Source organism: Aethalodelphis obliquidens, unplaced genomic scaffold (genome assembly GCF_003676395.1).
Source record: "Aethalodelphis obliquidens isolate GAN/ISIS:26980383/991018 unplaced genomic scaffold, ASM367639v1 scaffold125, whole genome shotgun sequence".
NCBI lineage: Eukaryota > Metazoa > Chordata > Mammalia > Artiodactyla > Delphinidae > Aethalodelphis > Aethalodelphis obliquidens.
Window position 1 is genome coordinate 777908 of NW_020838069.1, and position 18566 is coordinate 796473.

Here is an 18566-nt window from a genome sequence, read left to right on the forward strand (position 1 = left end):
TAGGTTTCCTGAAAGAACATCATGGTTTTGAGAGATCTGTCCAAATAATTTCTGATGATGTCCTTTCTCTCAAGCTGTGGTGGAGGGTTGGCTCCAGCCCAGGAAACCTAATAAGGGATGCTACCAGCCCCTCTGACACAAGTAGGAGGCCTTTGCAGAGGGCTTTGAGCTGGGCAGGGGCAAGGATGGAGGGATTGAGGGTCTGGACACGAAGAGGGCATGAGGCCCATGCAGGGGACAGGCAGCCTTGTGTGCAAAATGCGCAAATATGGCAGAGGGTCTGGGGCCAAGGTCCATCTTGACGCCAGTTCCTCCATACAGGCTGAGCTGGCCTGGGATGGGCTGGTCCCAGGGGTACAGAAAGCCCATGCTGGTTGTAGCCCTCGTACTTTTTCAGGGGTCCGTGGAAAAGAACATGAAGACACACAGCAGAGGCCCAAGACCTGCACCTGCCTTGGGTTCTGGGTATATTGAACATCAATCAATAAAACAGTCAAGATGTTAAAAAAAAAAAGGTGAAAAAAAAAAGAAACACTTCAGAGCAACAGAATTAAACAAACAAACAAACTGGGCTCTCAGCTCAAGAAGGGACACAACTGGAAGTTAAAAAGATTGGGGTAATTCAGATTCTGCCAAGCCTCTGAAGAATGTGGCCCCTGATGACAACTGTGACTGCCCTGCACAGATGCCCTAACATCAGACTCCTGCTGTAAAGAATCAAAGCTGAAGTCAACTGTCCTTACTCAATTCGGTATTTAAAAGAGGTCAGCAAATTGTAGTCCTCTTCCAAGTCCAGAACAGTCTCCACGATACTGTGATCATAGAAAGCCTGCTTGAGGCTGCCAGGGTCTGCATCCGAGGCTTCCTGAGGGCTCTCGTCCACCAGCAGGGCCCAGGCGTCCGCCTTGAAGGGCAAATCTTCACAGCAACCACACACACGATTCAACTCATTTTCAAATTCTAGTTTTCCAGCCAATTCTTCAATAGTTTGGATGCCTGTATGGTCTTAAAAATAAAAACATTCAGCATTACAATTCCAGTGAGAGATTTCTTAAGACATTTCAGGCACAAGTTAAAAACCACAAATGGGCGGCCATTTCCGAGGACTCTACAAAGCCGGTGTTCCTGCCCCCGGGGCTGGCAGGCTGCCACATTCTAACATGGGCTTGGTGTCCCTCTTCCTAGCTCAGGTATTTATTGAGCCCCAACCATCTCCTTGGTTTCCAAGGAGGGTTTAAGTGGGAGGATACAGAGATGCATGTGTTTGTTCCAGCCCTCAAGAAACTACTCCCTGACCTGTGGGCACAAGACATAGTGTGAGAAAAATGGGATCTTTGGGGTAATCAAAATGCTGCCTGCTGGGACTTCCCTGGCGGTCCAGCGGTTAAGACTCTGAGCTTCCAGTGCAGGGAGCACGGGTTCGATCCCTGATCGTGGAACTAAGATCCCACATGCTGTGCGGCGTGGCCAAAAAATGAGAAAAAAAAAGCTAAAAATAAAATAGCTTTTAAAAAAACATAGTCCACACACAGAATATACAGATGTGTGTGTAGAGAAAGTATCTATGACAGGGTATACAGCACTGTGTTAACAGTGGCTGCCTTTGTGGTGGATGGTGGAATTATAGGGGAGTTTTTGGCTTCTAACTTTTCTTCTAATCTTGTATTAATGCCCCCCCTCCCCCAGCTGGACTACTCTCCTCTACCCCTACCCCCATCTCTGCCTATGTCCTGTTTCCTTCACATCTAAGCTCATCCACCAACAGGGGCTGCTGTCCCTGGCCTCCAAGGATTCACTCTAACTGTACATTTATGAAATGACTTGACTGATGTGTAACTCCCCCAGGTTATCAGCTCCATGAAGGCTCTCTGCTGTGAGCAAAACAAATCTAACAAGCCAGTGGAAAAGAAATGAGGATTTTTTTTTTTATAAGATGCTTGCTGACTCAGGGGCCCGTGTGAAGAACCTATCCTTCCAGAGAGAGGATGCACCAGCCCTCTGTACTCACCGATCATGTCAAGCAAATCCTTTGTGACCTCTTGGCTAGAACTGCTGAGTGGCATGTTTGACTCAACCTTCAAATCTTTCTCCATATCTTTCCTGCAGCCCCCAGGTGAAAAGAAAAAGGTGGGGGATTAGATCCTCTTTCAAGAAAATACTGGAGAGGAACTCAGTGTTAGATAATCTTAAAGACAAACACTGGTACTTTAAATTGTCATTTATGCTGTGATTAGAGGATGACTGGGAACCACTGAATCAGTGAAGTTGACTAAAAGCATCATAATGCCCATTAATGTTTGTGAATATGAGCACAAATATTTGTAGAACTGAAATGATTAAATGGCTTCTTCAGTCTCTGACTACAGAGCAACCAAGATGGCAGAACCTTGAAGTTTCAGCGCATGTGGTCCTCCTTGCTTCAAATCAAGGTGCCTAGGATGAGGCAGTTTGCAGCTACCTGGGAGAAGAAAAGGTCTAGGGAAGACCTTATCCCAGGGAAAGCCTAAAAAGCTCTGGGATGAGGAAGGGGAGCAGAAGCAAGGGTGAAGTCAGGGCCCAGCCATTGATCCACCTCTCCCCAGTTTGGGGAAAAAAACACTGGAATTAAGATACGTGTTTCTGCAGTACAAAAAATAAGATGACTTTTAAAACTAGGTTCTTTAACATTCACTACCCCTTTTGGTACTGCAGAGTGGTTTCCATGACTGGTTAGACATCCAAGACCCCTCACCCCCTCAAACCAAACACACACACACACACACAACACACTCTTTCTGAAGAACGTTTACAAAGTTTCCAAATAAAGTCTTAGAGCTTCAGAGGGGAGGCAAGAGTAGTGTTATGGATTCAATTTAGGATTTTCAACAATTTTTTCAGATATGAGATAACCCTAATTATAGCTATTGAACTATTCAGATTGGAATCACCTTAGACTGTCTTTTCTCCAGTTCTCCCCATCTCCTGCCGCTCTCCAAAACTGTCTCTCAGGTGCCAAAATCGAGGAAGGCATCGATATGTTTTCCTTGCTGGTCAGAGGTTTTCTTTTGGGGCATAGAGCACGTGTCTTTGCACTCACGGGTTCGTGGTTTGGTGCAAAGGCAGGGCTCTCATTCCCAGGAGCAAACGGGACAGGAGAGAAAGGAGCCGCAGAGGAGCAGGCTGCCAGCGGGTGCCTCCTGCAGAGGAGCCTGTGCATGGGGAAGGGGAAAGAAAGCGGCGCAGCGTCCAGCTCCTGCCTCTGCATGCCTGAGCACTCCTGGGAATGACTGAGTCCTTCAAAGGCCCGGTCAATGGCTGCAGTCAGCTCCTTTCTGCATCTTCTCAGTTTTTCAGACATCTCCCCTAAAAGCGACCATGTCTTTATTATACAATACACTGGAAATGCACACAGCAACGTGAAAATAATGTTACAGATGAGGTTGTAAACCACCCCCAAATGGAGTATTTGCCACCATTTCCTTAAGTTTGACCCACACCATGGGTCGGAGAGCAGGGAAACCCCCACTCCCGGCGCTTTTTCCTCCGTGGGGTCAGGTGCGGCCCGCGGTTCTCCGGGAGGGAGGAACCGGCAGTGGAGCCGGAACCGCTCCCCCTCCCCCGGCTCCGGGCCCCTCATCCCAGCCCGCAGCCCCTTCGGTCGCAGACTCCGGCCCGGCCCCACCCAGCGGCCAGCCCCCGAGCGGAGACCCACAGCCGGGTCCTCACCGAGCAGCCGGCGCTCCCGCACCACCGCCCCTACCAACGGTCGTCGCGCACGTCCTCATCGATCGCGTGTGCCCGCGACTGACAGACCCAACCCCCACGGCTCAGGTTAAAGGTCAGACAAGAAAAGCCCAGATGACCTTGTTCTCTGAACCAACGCAAGGGGGAGCAAGGGCCCCACGCACGGAGGGGACAGTGGTCTCAGGCCTCCCCGCGACAAAGACAACGGCCCTGGGAGTGCGGCCGGGCAGGCATGCGGAGGCCAGACCGCCGAAAGAAAATCGTCTGGAGGGGCGGGGATCTCACTTCTAACCGAAGTCAGCAGCGAGAATGGGAGCCCTTCCCAAGCCCAGGAAGGTTCCCATTCTCGAGCCAACAGGGAGAGAAACGACTGGACGCGACCCAGTACCCAGCGGTTTAGTGTACCAACTTCCAAGTGATATCTAATAAAAGTGCCAGAGGGGTATCAATTCATCAAGGATGCTGGGGTACATAACAGAACTGCTAGGTTCCACAGGAGACGGAGGGGCAGGAAACCCCAACACCAAGCATCTTCATTTCATTAGGGAGAAGAAAGCTGGATATTCCAAGATGACACAAAGGGAAACAGAAATGGGCTTTGGTGGCTAATTTTTAGGGTATTATAAACCCATCTCAGTGCACAGCAAGGGAGAAGGGGATGACATCATTTAGTCGAGGCTTCATTTACTGTGGGCAGACTACTGGGGGGAACAGTAATCATTCACCAGCCTGTGGCAGGTCTTCATGGCCACACCAAACTCAATGACAGTGTGTTCCTCTCCGTTCTCTGGAATCCATCAGACATATTCCATTATGTGCCCCCCCTCCCGACCCCTACTTTGCAGCTCCACGAGGTTTTACAGAAATTTCTCACCACCTGTATAAAAAGAAAAATAATTCAGCCTCCTAACATAACCCTTTTTTTTTTTTTCTCATAAAAGAAAGAATTTCCTCATCCGGTTTTTAGACGGAACACTAGCAAGTCTTCAGTGTCAAAGGTGTTCTCCTGAGGGACTGCACCGGTGCTGTGGTGCAGCGTCACTGAGGCAGCATCAGTTGGTGTCCATGCTGCAAGTCTCATCATCCCCCATGCCCTGCTGTAAGCTGCCTGGTCTCGTCCCTCCATCAAAGGATCCAGGAAAACTGAGTGAAGTCGTCTTATACAACTCATCATCTCGCCGCTGGTAGAACAGCACATAAGCTGCTTTCGTCTAAAACACAAGAGGGGCAACATCCAATCACTGGTTGGAAAAATCACCCATTCCCCCACAGCTTTTCTCTCTGTTCAAAACACACCACTCTCAGGGATCCGCCGTCTTGCCCTGTGCAGCCACACACTGAAGTAACTGTGAAAACCCTTCTACCTGAGGCTGGCTCATGCTGACCCTCCCCAGGGAGTGGGGAAAGGCCTTGTGACAGACCCCGAGGAGAGATGAGCATCTCATTTAGGAAGGGTCCCATAAGGAATGGCAGCCAACTCTTTCTCTACCACACCTTGCTTCCACTGTCCCAGCAGGATGACTAAATAACCAACTAGCCCGGAAGACTTTTCCCAGCTCTAATCCCTAAAGGTAAGAGTGGGAACCAGGTATTAGGGCCTACTCACCACTATTTGATCCTCGGAGGCCAGGGACACACTGCTATCATCAAAGTAATACCATTTCCCATTCAGTTTGTTCTTCGCGTACGCAGTGTCTGCCAAAGCAAGAGAATACTCTAGCCGGTCACCAAGAGAGCTAACGTGGCTAGCTCGTTACAGTGGCACTCAACAGCAACACAATTCCAAAACATGAAACAAACAGAGTCTGAAATTAAAAGTAATTTATAGGTTGTGTCCTAACAACCAAAAGATAACTCAGCCTTTAAAAAAAACCCTGTTCCTAGGGAGGGTGGGAGGGAGGGAGGCACAAGAGGGAAGAGATATGGGGATATATGTATTTGTATAGCTGATTCACTTTGTTATAAAGCAGAAACTAACACACCATTGTAAAGCAATTGTACTCCAATAAAGATGTTAAAAAAAAAAATCTGTTCCTTCTCAAAAAGGCACTAAAAGGGTAAAAATGGAGCTGCTGGGGACCAAGGCTTTAAACTGTAATTTTGGAAAACTAATCCAAAAAATAGAGGAATCCAGTGTCAATCTTCAGGATGGCTATGAGCAATAACCCAGAGTCAGGGGATACTTAAAAGGAGCTGATACTTTAAGATTTAAACAAAACAACAGTTCTCAAAAACATGCCAAGTCAAACTCCCCCACTTCATCCAGGCAGATGGTTGGCTACTACTGCCTCTCACTGCCTCTGGAGCCTGTGGGATAATCCCAGAGAGGGACACATTGGGTATTTGGGTTTGCAAAGCTGGGATGTGAACAAGAAAACTTAAATATATCTGCCTTCGAAACTGTGAGTCAAGAATCTGCGGCTGGGTAACAATTCCTCACACCGGGCAAGCATTTCCCACAGACAACACTTCCAGTTTTGATTTTACACTATTTCGAAGCAGGATGTGTTTACAACAGGAATCCCAGCAGCAATACCCAATTCCTGCTCCACCCAGACTCTCAGAAACAACAGAATCTGATGGAGATTTGGTTTCCAGTCTCAACCTGCTGTGTGGCTTCAGCAAGCTGGTTTTTTTTAAGTTGTTTAACCATTACTCACTGCAGTGCCTACTGCACCAAGTGGTGGTGGACGACATGGGACAAAGTGACAGAGAAGGTGCCAAGGGCGTGTCCCCGCTGTCCGTGCTTGGCATAACAATAGCAGTGGTGGCTCTCAATCGTGGCGTTCCAACTGTGGACCCAATGTGGACCTGCACATAACCAGCCTAACCTGGATGAGGAAACTGAAGCCTAACCTGGCTGAGGAAACTGAAGCATAAAGAGGCTAAGTAACCTGCCCTAGCAGTGTTTAGATGCTAAAATGGAAGTTAAAAATGAATACATGTGTCCAGTATGCATGAATATAGATAGTGAAATTACTTTGGGGAGAAAAAAGTTAGAGTAAGTGCTGCAGGATATGATATGATCAGAGATTGCTAATAGCCTCTCCAGTAGAGCCCCAATTTTCGAACAGGCACATTTTTATTTCCCATCCTCTCCTACAGCTAGATGGTAGCCCTGTGACCAAGTGATAGCCAATGAGATGTATGTAGAGGAGTTGAGGGGGACTTCTGGGAGATCTGCTTAAAAGGGAAGGTCATACCCTTTTTTCCTCTTCTTCTAATGGCCTGGAATGTAGACCTGAGGGTTGGAGACTGAGCAGCCATCTAAAGGCAAGAGGTGATATGGTAAGAATGGAGAGGCAGGAGAACAGACTGTTGGGCCAACAGAAAAAGCTTATCAGTATAGAAGAGAAGACTGGGGTTTAGGGCAGTTCCATAATCCACTGTGAGTGTAAATGGAACTGACACCTCCCATGGTGTCATCTCTTGGGGTCCTGACACTGGGTGTAGTGGCAGTTATCATGGTGCAGATGCAATAGAAGAGAGATGAGGAAACCCAGCTCCTCACTTCAACATCACTAAAACCTTTCCATAAACAAGTAACAAAATAAACTAGTAAAAGTATAAAAGTGAAGATAAACCTACACATTATAGAAATTTTGGAAAATAAAGTAGAACAAAGAAAAAATTAACATTTTGGTCTCTCTCCTCCTAGGCTTTCCCCCCTCCTATCATAGTTTCTCTGTCTTTTGTTTCAATGTAGTTGTGATACTACTTTCTGTAATGATGCAATTTTGTGTAGCTGTTTTCCCTTAACATACCATGGGTATTTCCTCATGTTATTATTAATTTTATTTTGCAATGACTGTGTACTCTTCCATGAAATCGATGGACAGAAGTGCCAACGGTTGATCACCAATGCTATTATTAATTTTCCACTATTATAAATAATACTAATTTTTCACTATTATAAGTAGGTGAATATCTTTGCACATGAAGCTTTTCCCCAAAGTCAAGTAATTTCCTTAGGTTTCCCAAAGGTGGATTATTGGATTAAAGAATATGAACCACCATCCTACCAGAAAAATTGAGGGGCAGCAATATGGAAAAAGCCCGTAACCTGAGGCCCGTGGAGCTGTGTAAGTTAAGTGCTTAGGGCAATGCCTGGCACACAGGGATAGGCTGGTGAAAGATGACTGGCCATGGGCATTTCAACATCTCAGAAGGAAGCAGATTCCAGTACTTACAGTGGCCAACCCCCATGGCTCCATAATGATTGGACACGGCAATGAGGTCGTACACATAAGGCCTTGCTGACAGGTCACAGACAAACTCAGACATGTTCAGAGCTCTGAGCAAAGAAAACAAAAATAACCCTTCAATACATTAAACTCAGAGAAAGAAGTCAGAGCAACCCAGCAACCCCTTTCATGCAACAGGCTATAACACAGGGAGGCCCTCAGAAACTAAGTGCAGAAGGAACGAATGAACAGTCCAGACAGAAGGAGCCCTGGGGTCTTGTTCTGACCACTGACATGTTCAGACTGGAAAAGAGAAGCCTTAGCTGAGACCAAAGGTCAAAGAAGGGCTCTGGGCAGACACGAGGGCTGCAGCAACTTTGTAAAAATGGCTGTTACTATCAGAATTACTAATTAGTGCCATAAAAATTTAAGCTAAATACCAAAACAGGCCCCCAAAAGCTTTTTTCCCTAATGTTTTATTTTGAAAATTTCAAACATAGAGAAAAAAAGAATTTTACAACAAACATGTATACACCCACCGCCTAGGTCCTCCCGTTGACATGTCTATACTTCATGTAACTATCTACCCATCCCCCATCCCCCAAAAAGCATTTTTAAATCTGCATATTGTGGGGGGACTCCTACCTTGTTGACTGACTTGCCTGTGTCACTTATACTCTGTACCCTGGGGCCTAAGAGGACACTAGTAGACAGCCAGTCCCAATCCCTGCCCCAGGGACAGGACTGTGGTGGATCTGCACCCCCAAAAATCCAACTCTCCCCAGAAGATTACTCTCTGGTTCCTTGTGCCCCTGCATTAACGAGGTACAGCATGTCCTTGTGCTGCTCTACTGAGCCTGGGCTCCCTGGGACCAATGACAGATGGGAAGACCAGTTCAGTTAGGCTGCGTAAGGGACTCGAGAGAGGAAGTGCTTCTACTGGAGAGTCCTTTCCCTACAGACACGGAGGGGAAGTGAGCCAAAGCAACTTCTCAGAGCCTAGCAACACACACACCTTAACACAGAAAAGTCTTTGGCTCTTCTTCCGGTGTTGGTGCCCCCCCCCCGCCCCCCCGAAAGGCTTTGAGAGTGCGCGCGATGAGGCTGCTGGCATTCCTGGCGTTGGCTCTATTTGCTGTCACTCAAGCAGAGGAAGGAGCCAGGCTTTTGGCCTCCAAATCACTGCTGAACAGATATGCCGTGGAGGGGCGAGACCTGACCTTACAGTACAACATCTACAATGTTGGCTCAAGTGCTGCATTAGATGTGGAATTATCTGATGACTCCTTCCCTCCAGAAGACTTTGGCATTGTCTCTGGAATGCTCAACGTCAAATGGGACCGAATTGCTCCTGCTAGCAACGTTTCCCACACCGTGGTCCTGCGCCCTCTCAAGGCTGGTTATTTCAACTTCACCTCAGCAACTATTACTTATCTGGCCCAGGAGGATGGGCCCGTTGTGATTGGCTTTACCAGTGCACCCGGACAGGGAGGAATCCTGGCTCAGAGGGAGTTTGATAGGAGATTCTCCCCCCATTTTCTGGACTGGGCAGCCTTCGGGGTCATGACTCTCCCTTCCATCGGCATCCCCCTGCTGTTGTGGTATTCCAGCAAGAGGAAATATGACACCCCCAAAACCAAGAAGAACTGAGTGGGGCTTCCAGTCCTCCCTTCCCAAGGAATACAGGTGCTTTCCAGACTCCAAAGGGTATCTCAAATGCAATCTCTTCTCCCTTAGCCCTTGGCCACCTCCTTGATCCTGCCCTGCTCTCAACCAGAGCGAAGGACCAGACCTGGGAGTCTTTGAGAGCCTCCTTGGTTCCATCGTGAAGCCATACAAACAGGAAAGCCTTTGGCAACCGCCTTGAGCCTAGGGGCCCTGTGGTGCACCACCGAGGTGCCGCGGGGTACATTGCTGGTGATGTGAACTCTCTCAGGGGTCCAGGAGGGGGCACTTCGGAGACTGCCTGACACCACCCCGTCCCCCACCCTCCCCTCTCAGAAGAGGGTGGAAGATAAGATGAAAGCTATGGGACTCTTGGAGGCTACCCAGTCTCTGTGCTGGCTTAGGGAAGCTCTTACCAAATGGGGTTTTCTAATAAAAACAAATGCCACCCTGAAAAAAAAAAAAAAAAAAAAAAAAAGTCTTTGGCAGCAAAACACTCTGCCAATCAGTGCCCAGATTGTCTGCCTGTTTTTTAATTTTCCCAAAAATAACAGTGCAGCCCAGGGACCCACCTGACTGGGAATTCCACAACTGTATCAAGTTTGTCCCTCCAGTATCTATTGTAGGAGAAACGTTTGAGGTGGACCACCAGAATCTTCGGCAAGGACCACAGGTCAAACTTCTTTGTGGCCTGTTGATGCTTCTTACAGTTGGGACAGTACCTGAAAAGAGAAACCTCCACTTAGTGGGGAGGCAGGCGGCCAGTGCCACCTGGGCTCTCAAGCATGGAGGCAATCCCATAACATCCTTCCTTGTACTCAGCATGACTGCTTCTGGGCAGGGAGGTCTCTAAGCCACCTTCTAAAAGAGGGTGATGGCTGTCCTAGTCTGGAAAACACAATTCACACAGAAAAACCTGTGTTGTAGGGTCAGCCATGTAAAAAAGTGACACATCCAAATACAAAGGGTTTTTGTGTACATAGATGGCCCCAGCAGATCTCAGTCCCAGGGTACCTGGGTGCCCCTGCCCAGAGGTGGGAGCTGCATACCAGGGGTCATGCTCCCCAAGGGTCTCCATGGTAGTGAAGAGCTCGATGCAGTCCCTCAGGGCCACTGCTGTCTTCTTTTTCTTCTGAGGCTGCAACATGCTGACATGCTTCTCGTAGGTCTGTGAGGAACAAAATGCTGAGGTCTGCTGAGGAAACAAAATCTTACCAGGCTTAGCCACAACCTCACGAGCTCTCACGCCTGGAATCTAATGTACTTTCTGCAGCCTCTGAACATGTAATGACAAAATCTTTAAGTGCTTTTCATTCTCGGTCTAAAACATACCTTGCTAAACTGCTGGGGAACTGGTGAGAGAGACCCACCCGAAGCAGAAACCAGCACATACCCCTGACCAAGAATGCTGAGTGACCTACCTCAGATTCCTGCTCATCGTAATAACGGCTCCGGGTCTCACTATCCCAATCGATGGCTAGTGTGGATCGAGCTGTGGAGGAGGACCAAAGTGTCACTCACTACTGAATGGCCAGCAACAGGAGAGGCTCCTCAGGTGACAAGAGTGAGAAGGACCACACTCAGGCTACGCCATCAACACCTGCTCACCCATCAACAGCCATTGCCAAGAGCGATGCTCTGCCTTGAGCCAGCCAACTCTGAATCCCTGGGCCCCCAAATCCTTTGGCAAAGATTTCCTCAATGCTACACACTTTAAAGGCACTAACTACATAGAATTCTGAAAGGGTACAGGTCAAGATGGAGTAACAGTGGCCAGATTTCTCCTCTTGCCTTAAACCACAAGAAAACCTGACAAAATAGAGGAAACAACTGTTTTCAGACACTGACTATTAGGCAGAGCAAGAGTGAGATCCCTGAGAGAAGGCAAAAAATAAGGTGATGCCTACATGGCTCCAGCTTATCGCCTGGAGGCATTTTCCGGGCCATAGCGTGGGGGGGCAGGGGAGGAGAACAAAAGACTGATTGAGGAGTCAAAGATCAGTGTTCAAGAATGGGGCTAGGGACTTCCCCTGGTGTCACAGTGGTTAAGAATCTGCCTGCCAATGCAGGGGACACGGGTTTGAGACCTGGTCCGGGAAGATCCCACATGCTGTGGAGCTACTAAGCCTGTGTGCCACAACTACTGAGCCTGCACTCTAGGGCCTGTGAACCACAACTACTGAGCCCTTGTGCCACAACTACTGGAGCCCGTGCTCCGCAACAAGAGAAGCCACCGCAATGAGAAGCCCGTGCACCACAACGAAGAGTAGCCCCTGTTCGCTGCAACTAGAGAAAGCCCGCACACAGCAACGAAGACCCAAAGCAGCCAAAAATAAATAAATTCAAATAAATAAATCAAAGAAAAAAAAAGAAGGGAGCTAGAATTTGCAAGGCATTACACTAAAGACAAGAAGCCACACGGAGGGAATGGAGCTGCAAAAAGGCAAGAGAGATCCAAAACCATCTCAATAAAGCTGTTTAAAAAACTCTTTTTAGGTAATTATTTAAAAAGGGAAGCAAGCTAGCAAACTAGAGGACATCTAGCAAATCTCTTCTCCAATGAAGGAAGCAAAAAGACACAAGAGATGCTTTTGCAGCTCCCCTCCTGACCCAGGGTAGGCATCTTCACTGTCCACATGTTGCTTTTCACGCACAACACACATCCCGTGTGGATGCCCCTTCCCATCTGTACAGCAGTCCCCATTACAGGCTCCAGGTAACAGCCTGTGAAATCCATGACCATTCTCTAGATGGGTCACATTTCATGAGTATTCTCATGGAACAAAAGAAATACGCATTTATTCTCATAAGTTTGGGGAAATGCTGCCACCTAGGAGGGCCACAAGAAGTGTTATCAACCGGAACAAAAGTCCTGAAAGATGGTGGGAGTGGAGGGAGAGCTCGTTTCCTTCTGAAGTCATCAAGGACGGAAGAGAAAAGCCTGACAAGAAGGCCAAGGGAAAGTGCGGAGGGGTGTCATGTCTCTGAAACAGTCTTTAGGGAGCTTTAAGCCAAGGATCACACAAGTGTCTGTTCCTGGAGCCACACTATGAGATGATGAAAGCTCAGTGCAGTCAGTGAGTGCTAAGTGCAAGGATTTTCCAATAGATCCTAAGTCCCCAAAAGCCCAGTTTGAAAGGTCAGAGAAAGTGCTTACAGTTGAGTTTAAGCAGTTTCCCATCAGCTGCAAGGGAATTTAGGTCGGCTGTGCCATAGGAGTTCACAAGGCAGAAGGTAAAAAGCCTTTTTGGGCAGGGTCGGCCTTTGAGCTTCTTTTGGGTGGTCTCGCCATGGTCACTTCCCAGCTCATCCTCCCCACTGTCCTCTGTTTCTGAAAGCTGCTCTCTGCCTTCTTCCTGATGCTCCATTTCTTCTTCGTCTTCTCCTAGCATACAAATGAAAAATAACACGTATGTAATTTGCCACCATTTCAATGCTGCAATTTTTATTTCATAGCTAACTGTGGTGCTTCCTTCCAGATTCAGTCCTGTGTGTGTCAAACTACATCCACCCCTTGGCATCTACAAGGCACTTAAATTCACATGTGACACCCCCACAACCCGGTAAGCAGGCAAGTGGGCACAGCTATTCCACAATGAGGACAAAGAGGCCCAGAGAGGTTCAAGGAGTCACCAGAAGGTAAAAGTGAGTCAGCAGTCCTGCCAGCCCTAAATTTGGGGCCCTCACCACTTGGTACTTTACTGGGCTTCATCACACATAGTCTGACTCTTTCAACTTGATCATTAGGCACACAGAGAGAAAAGGACCAAAATTAAACCCATACTCAATACTCAAGAAGATCGGCTGGTAAGAAACAATTTAAAAGTAAAACTTTAAATATGATAATGAACACAAATACTAAGTAAAGGTCTTCAGTTCCTCCACAAGAAATATGATGACTGTCCCTTCAACAAGTGTTTACTGCATGTCTCTCAGGTGCAGGCACCATGATGGGCCCCAAGGAACACAGCACACAGGATCCCCCCCTCCTTTTTTCTCTTTATTCATTTGAGATTGCTGAGTTTCAAGAGTTTGAAGAGGGGGGAGTTCCCTGGCAGTCCAGTGGTTAGGACTCAGAGCTTCCACTGCCATGGACCTGGCTTCAATCCCTGGCTGGGGAACTAAGATCCTGCAAGCCGTGCAACCAGGGGAAAAAAAAAAAGTTTTAAGAGGCATTCTAGGGACTTCCCTGGTGGCACAGTGGTTAAGAATCCGCCTGCCAATGCAGGGGACACGGGTTTGATCCCTGGTCCGGGAAGATCCCACATGCCACAGAGCAACTAAGCCTGTGCGCCACAACTACTGAGCCTGTGTGCCACAACTACTGAAGCCCGTGTGCCTAGAGCCCATGCTCCGCAACAAGAGAAGCCAGTGCAATGAGAAGCCTGTGCACTGCAACAAAGAGTAGCCCCCGCTCGCCGCAACTAGAGAAAGCCTGCATGCGGCAGCAAAGACCCAATGCAGCCAAAAATAAATAAATAAATAAAATAAATTTATATTAAAAAAAGAAATTTAAAGAGGCATTCTAGAGACATATGGTGATGAGTAAATTTCCCAGGTGTTTCCAGAGAACTGGTTGGTATATGTGGCTGCAATAAAAAAAATCCATGATCATGCTCATCATAATTTTTGTTGTTGGGCAGTCAAAGGGGAAAGTTAAGGTATCAAATAAGTAATTTCAACAAAGATGGGGACAACTCCAAAAGGTGATGTAAAAGTAACAGGGGAAGGGAATTCCCTGGCAGTCCAGTGGTCAGGACTTTGTGCTTCCACTGCCGGGGGCCCAGGTTCAATATCTGGTCGGGGAACTAAGATCCCACAGGTGCATGGCGCAGCCAAAAAAAAAAAAAAAAAAAGTAACGGGGGAAGATTCAAAATATGAAGTTTATATATTTGGGGAAATAGCAATAGAAATGGAAACTGAGGAAAGGAAGATGTATATTCTACATAAGAATCGTCTTTCAGGGACTTCCCTGATGGCACAGTGGTTAAGAATCCACCTGCCAATGCAAGGGACACAGGTTTGAGCCCTGGTCCGGGAAGATCCCACATGTCACGGAGCAACTAAGCTTGTGCGCCACAACTACGAAGCCTGCGCTCTAGAGCCTGTGCTCCGCAACAAGAGAAGCCACCGCAATGAAAAGCATGCACACTGCAACGAAGAGTAGCACCCGCTCGCTGCAACTAGAGAAAGCCCATGTGCAGCAATGAAGACCCAATGCAGCCAAAAAATAAGTTTAAAAAAAAAAAATCCTCTTTCAAAGACTGTGTCTCAGGAGTTGTCACGAGGAAGGACAAGTTGGGCCCAAGACAATGCAGCACAGTTTCCTGTCAGGCCACAGGAACATCAGAGCCATGGATGACAGTGTGACATGAGTCCCCATGAGCAGGACTCTGAAACAGCCAGTGTGCATAAGACTGCCAGCCTCAGCTCTCACAGAGGTTCCTTTCTCAATTAGCTCACTTCACTCCTGAAGCAGTGGCACTGCCCCTTTTACGCCCAGGTAAGCCTGCTCTGCTCTCAGACTGGCAAGTGAAACATTGCCCTGCCCAAGACACTCAGAGAATCAGTAGGAGACAGCCACCACAGGCCTAACAAGGAGCCATGGCAGTAAAGAGGTTAGAATTATTTCAACATTAAACAAGATTTGAAGTCTACGCACCAAAGCTCACTTATGGAATTCAAAAGAAGGCAGTGAGAACAAGAGACTGACAGATGGAATGTCTAAGAAACTAGGCTAATTGTAACAATAGCAAATACTGACATGATGCTGTTATTAACTGAGCATCTATTATGTGCCAGATACTCTAACCACACTATCTCATTAAACAGTAACCTCAACTCTGTGAAGCCATTATCATCATCCCATTTTGCAGATAGGTAAACCAAGGTTAAGAGAGATGAAGTGACTTTTTGAGGTCTGCCCCACACCTCAAGCTGGGAATCGCAGTGCCTCAAGTTCCAGAGCACTAAGAGCCCACAGGTCACCCAAGGTCTGCTCACAGACTACCATCACAGCTCCAACATGTCTGCTTGTGGGAACTGTGCACAAAATACACTCCTGTTCATCCCTCGTGGGAGGAGAACATGATATTCTGGGCAAGAACAGAAGTACAACTATAATAAATACTCAACCTAAAATACCAACAATTTGGAATATCCCTTCAGGACAGAGCCTTCTGGTCATTATTTTTTTATTTTATTTTTTTTTGAGGTACGCGGGCCTCTCAGTGTTGTGGCCTCTCCTGTTGCGGAGCACAGGCTCCGGATGCGCAGGCTCAGAGGCCATGGCTCATGGGCCTAGCCGCTCGCGGAATGTGGGATCTTCCCGGACCAGGGCACGAACCCGTGTCCCCTGCATCAGCAGGCAGACTCTCAACCACTGCGCCACCAGGGAAGCCCCTGGTCATTATTTTTAATGTCAATTTTCACTTTCCAGGACCAGGCATGTCTTGCAGAAATCTGGGCATTTGAATTTTCAACTGGGAATATATATTCAGCTATTCACAAAGCGTAAGAACTGGAGGATATTTCTGGTTTTATAGGAATAAAGCCACCTAGTCAGTCACGCAGGCCCCCAAAAGAAGGATGACAGCCACAGTGCATGTTAGACACAGCTCCATGGTCACAGATGGGCTTGTGAGCACTAGGCCACAGAAGGATGGTGAGGGCTCTGGGTTTCTTGCAACAAGTCTATCCTACTGCTTTTCCAACTGTGGCTCCTCACTCCGACATCACGAGCTGTCCAGAGCCAGCTACCACCTGTGGCTTCCTGGGTAGAAAGAAAGAAAGGCCAAGAGAACCTGTCTCTGCCTTCTGACTGGCTGGGCAGGACATCTGTCCTCCCCAGGGGCGGCTGCTGGACCATGGTGATGGGTAAGGGCCAAGACAAAAGCTCTACAGACACAAGCCAGGTTGTGAAGGCAGCCAAGTGTACTCAGCAATCCCAACAGGTCAGAATCAAATCCTGACTCTGCTACATGACCCTGGGCAAGTCACTCAGTCCTATTATGCTTAGTCTCCCTGAGGTGAAACCCAGCTTCCACGCCTAAGATTACACGAGGTGTCAAAGTTGGACAATGGGCTCTGGCAGAGTGAAGTGGTGCAGACAGGGCTTCCAGGTCTGCTCTCTAGGCAGAGCCCCCAACCCCACCTCAGAGCCTCCCTCACCCATGTATACAACACCTTTGGAAGAAGAGGGAAGTTGGGAGGGATTTGGTCAGTGACAGCCCCACAGTGTGGCGTACGCTCACCTTCACAGCTGCCCCTGGAGCCATTGCAGGACCCCAGCTCCAAGGGCGAGCTGCCAGACTCATCAGGCAAAGGTTGTTTTATATAGCGGCTTGAAAAGAAGAAAGAAATTGTTTGTTAGTTGTATCCTTTACCTATTTTTCTCCACTACTCAGCGTGAAGTAGTTCCTAATTTATATATTCAGCTATTCACAAAGCAATTTACGTAAATAAAAGGGCCTTAAAATTCATGTGATGGCTTAACACTTCAAGAAATTGAGAGGAACCTATGAGATAAGAAGTTTAACTACCAGGGCACTGAACAGACTCTGAGAAAGTCTGTTTCAAATCTCTGATAAACGATGCGTGGCACCATCATTTAAAAAAATATTTCCCAGTAATGTTAATTATCAGGTTCAGAATGATAGTGTAGTAGTTCAGAAATTACATTCAAATACAAAATGCCATTAAAGCACTATACTCCCTCAAGCAGGTGACTGACAGGTGTGAAGACATGATTCCAGGAACTAGAAGAGGCTTAGGTGTTCACTATCATGGTGCTTCAGATATGCCAGATGTTCTGTCCCAATAGCACCTGCTCTGGCCCTCCCAGGGGCCGACACAACTACATTTCTAACAGAAGTGAGCACACGGGGTCAACACTGGCACTCTGCAGGGGGCAGTCACTCTTACTAGGCCCTATCTTATTTTAGATAACAAGCAAATCACATTCCTACCACCAACCTGATACGCTCACAAACAGCCTGGTACAAAGACTCGAGGGTGAGCTTGTACTTGGGGACAGAAACCAGCAGTGGCTGCCCATATAGCACTGCCCCAGTGGAAGTGCTCGACGGCCTGGATTTCCTTTCCCTGAAGTACACTGGAAGCGTGACACATTCAGAGCCGTCTGTGGAAGTGCTGCAGACCTCGTACCTGTGTCAATCACACAAGAAAGCAACTTCAGCGGCAGGTCTCTGTGAGAGACAGAGATCTGAGCTGCAGCTACATGGTGGCCAGGACTACGGTTACTAGGACAGAGCACACTTCAGTACAAAAGGTGGAAAAACCATTTCCAAGACGATGCTAGAGGATGGGTCAGGAATCCCAAAGAGAGTCAACTGTTAACACAAGGTGAACCTACACAACCCAGGACCTGGGGCTAATGTGATCCTCCTTCCCCCAACCATGGCCTCAAACTCTGTGGTCCTTCAATTGGGACTCAACACAGATGACACCTATCATCCAGACCATCACTTCAGACACAAAGGCACACAGGGGGGGCCCAGCCACTAAGTTCACCTTTTGTCACCCATCAAGGAGCTTAACTTTTAGAAAAAGGCATTCTCAATGCCCTGCCCTTTAGTAAAACCAAATACTGTACAGCGACGTATACCTAGAATATAAGCCAAAGACTCTTTATTTCAAATGAGGAAGCAAAGTTATAAAACTGTTTGCCATCTTTCTTCAAAAACATTGAAGTAAAAGAATATTAAATTTTTTTTAAAAATCAGAGATAACCAAAGAAACTGCTAAATACAAATCAATGATTTTGAAAAATGTGTCTTACTTAGTGAATACATGGGATTGAGGAGATTTATAGATGTTTTATCCCGGAACAGATGTTACCAAAATTGCTGGCAACCGACTGTAGTCTTTCCCTCTTCCTATAGGGGGAGACACAAACTTACTGATTCAATTTTTGAAAACTATAAACACAAACACACACACACACACACACACACACACACACACACACACAC

General features: G+C 47.4%; 3 protein-coding genes across 10 annotated transcripts in view; 1 reads left to right on the plus strand and 2 right to left on the minus strand.

Moving 5' to 3' along the window:
- Positions 1 to 428: 428 nt before the first annotated feature.
- CUNH3orf62 (chromosome unknown C3orf62 homolog) lies at positions 429 to 3986 on the minus strand. The gene is made up of 3 exons (XM_027098649.1): positions 2928 to 3986; positions 2009 to 2100; positions 429 to 1005 (listed from the first exon to the last, which is right to left on the minus strand). Exons 1-3 carry the CDS (start codon positions 3614 to 3616, stop codon positions 740 to 742), a joined length of 1047 nt encoding a protein of 348 aa, XP_026954450.1. The 5' UTR covers positions 3617 to 3986; the 3' UTR covers positions 429 to 739.
- A 652-nt stretch (positions 3987 to 4638) lies between these two features.
- USP4 (ubiquitin specific peptidase 4) overlaps positions 4639 to 18566 on the minus strand; it is a 50204-nt gene continuing 36276 nt past the window's right edge. For 3 of the 8 annotated variants that reach the window (XM_027098635.1, XM_027098634.1, XM_027098639.1), the window contains 9 exons: positions 17548 to 17739; positions 16827 to 16915; positions 12730 to 12957; positions 10994 to 11064; positions 10622 to 10740; positions 10145 to 10294; positions 7914 to 8017; positions 5330 to 5418; positions 4639 to 4934 (listed from right to left, as the gene is read on the minus strand). In XM_027098635.1, the coding sequence (XP_026954436.1) occupies positions 4776 to 4934; positions 5330 to 5418; positions 7914 to 8017; positions 10145 to 10294; positions 10622 to 10740; positions 10994 to 11064; positions 12730 to 12957; positions 16827 to 16915; positions 17548 to 17739 (1201 nt within the window). In that variant the 3' untranslated portion in view covers positions 4639 to 4775. The other 5 variants (XM_027098636.1, XM_027098638.1, XM_027098637.1 and 2 more) reach the window with 5 other exon arrangements.
- Positions 8971 to 9944, plus strand: LOC113615809 (translocon-associated protein subunit beta). Its single transcript, XM_027098650.1, has one exon. It carries the CDS (start codon positions 9006 to 9008, stop codon positions 9555 to 9557), a length of 552 nt encoding a protein of 183 aa, XP_026954451.1. The 5' UTR covers positions 8971 to 9005; the 3' UTR covers positions 9558 to 9944.

Bases quoted from the DNA above. Each gene is read 5' to 3' on its own strand.
- CUNH3orf62 (XM_027098649.1), bottom strand. From the start codon at position 3,616: ATGAGGGGCCCGGAGCCGGGGGAGGGGGAGCGGTTCCGGCTCCACTGC. The intron at 2,101-2,927 runs GTGATTCCAATC...TGGGGGCTGCAG, and splicing joins TGGAGAAAAGACAGTCTAAG to GAAAGATATGGAGAAAGATT. The intron at 1,006-2,008 runs GTGAGTACAGAG...TTTATTTTTAAG, and splicing joins GGATTTGCTTGACATGATCG to ACCATACAGGCATCCAAACT.
- LOC113615809 (XM_027098650.1), top strand. From the start codon at position 9,006: ATGAGGCTGCTGGCATTCCTGGCGTTGGCTCTATTTGCTGTCACTCAA.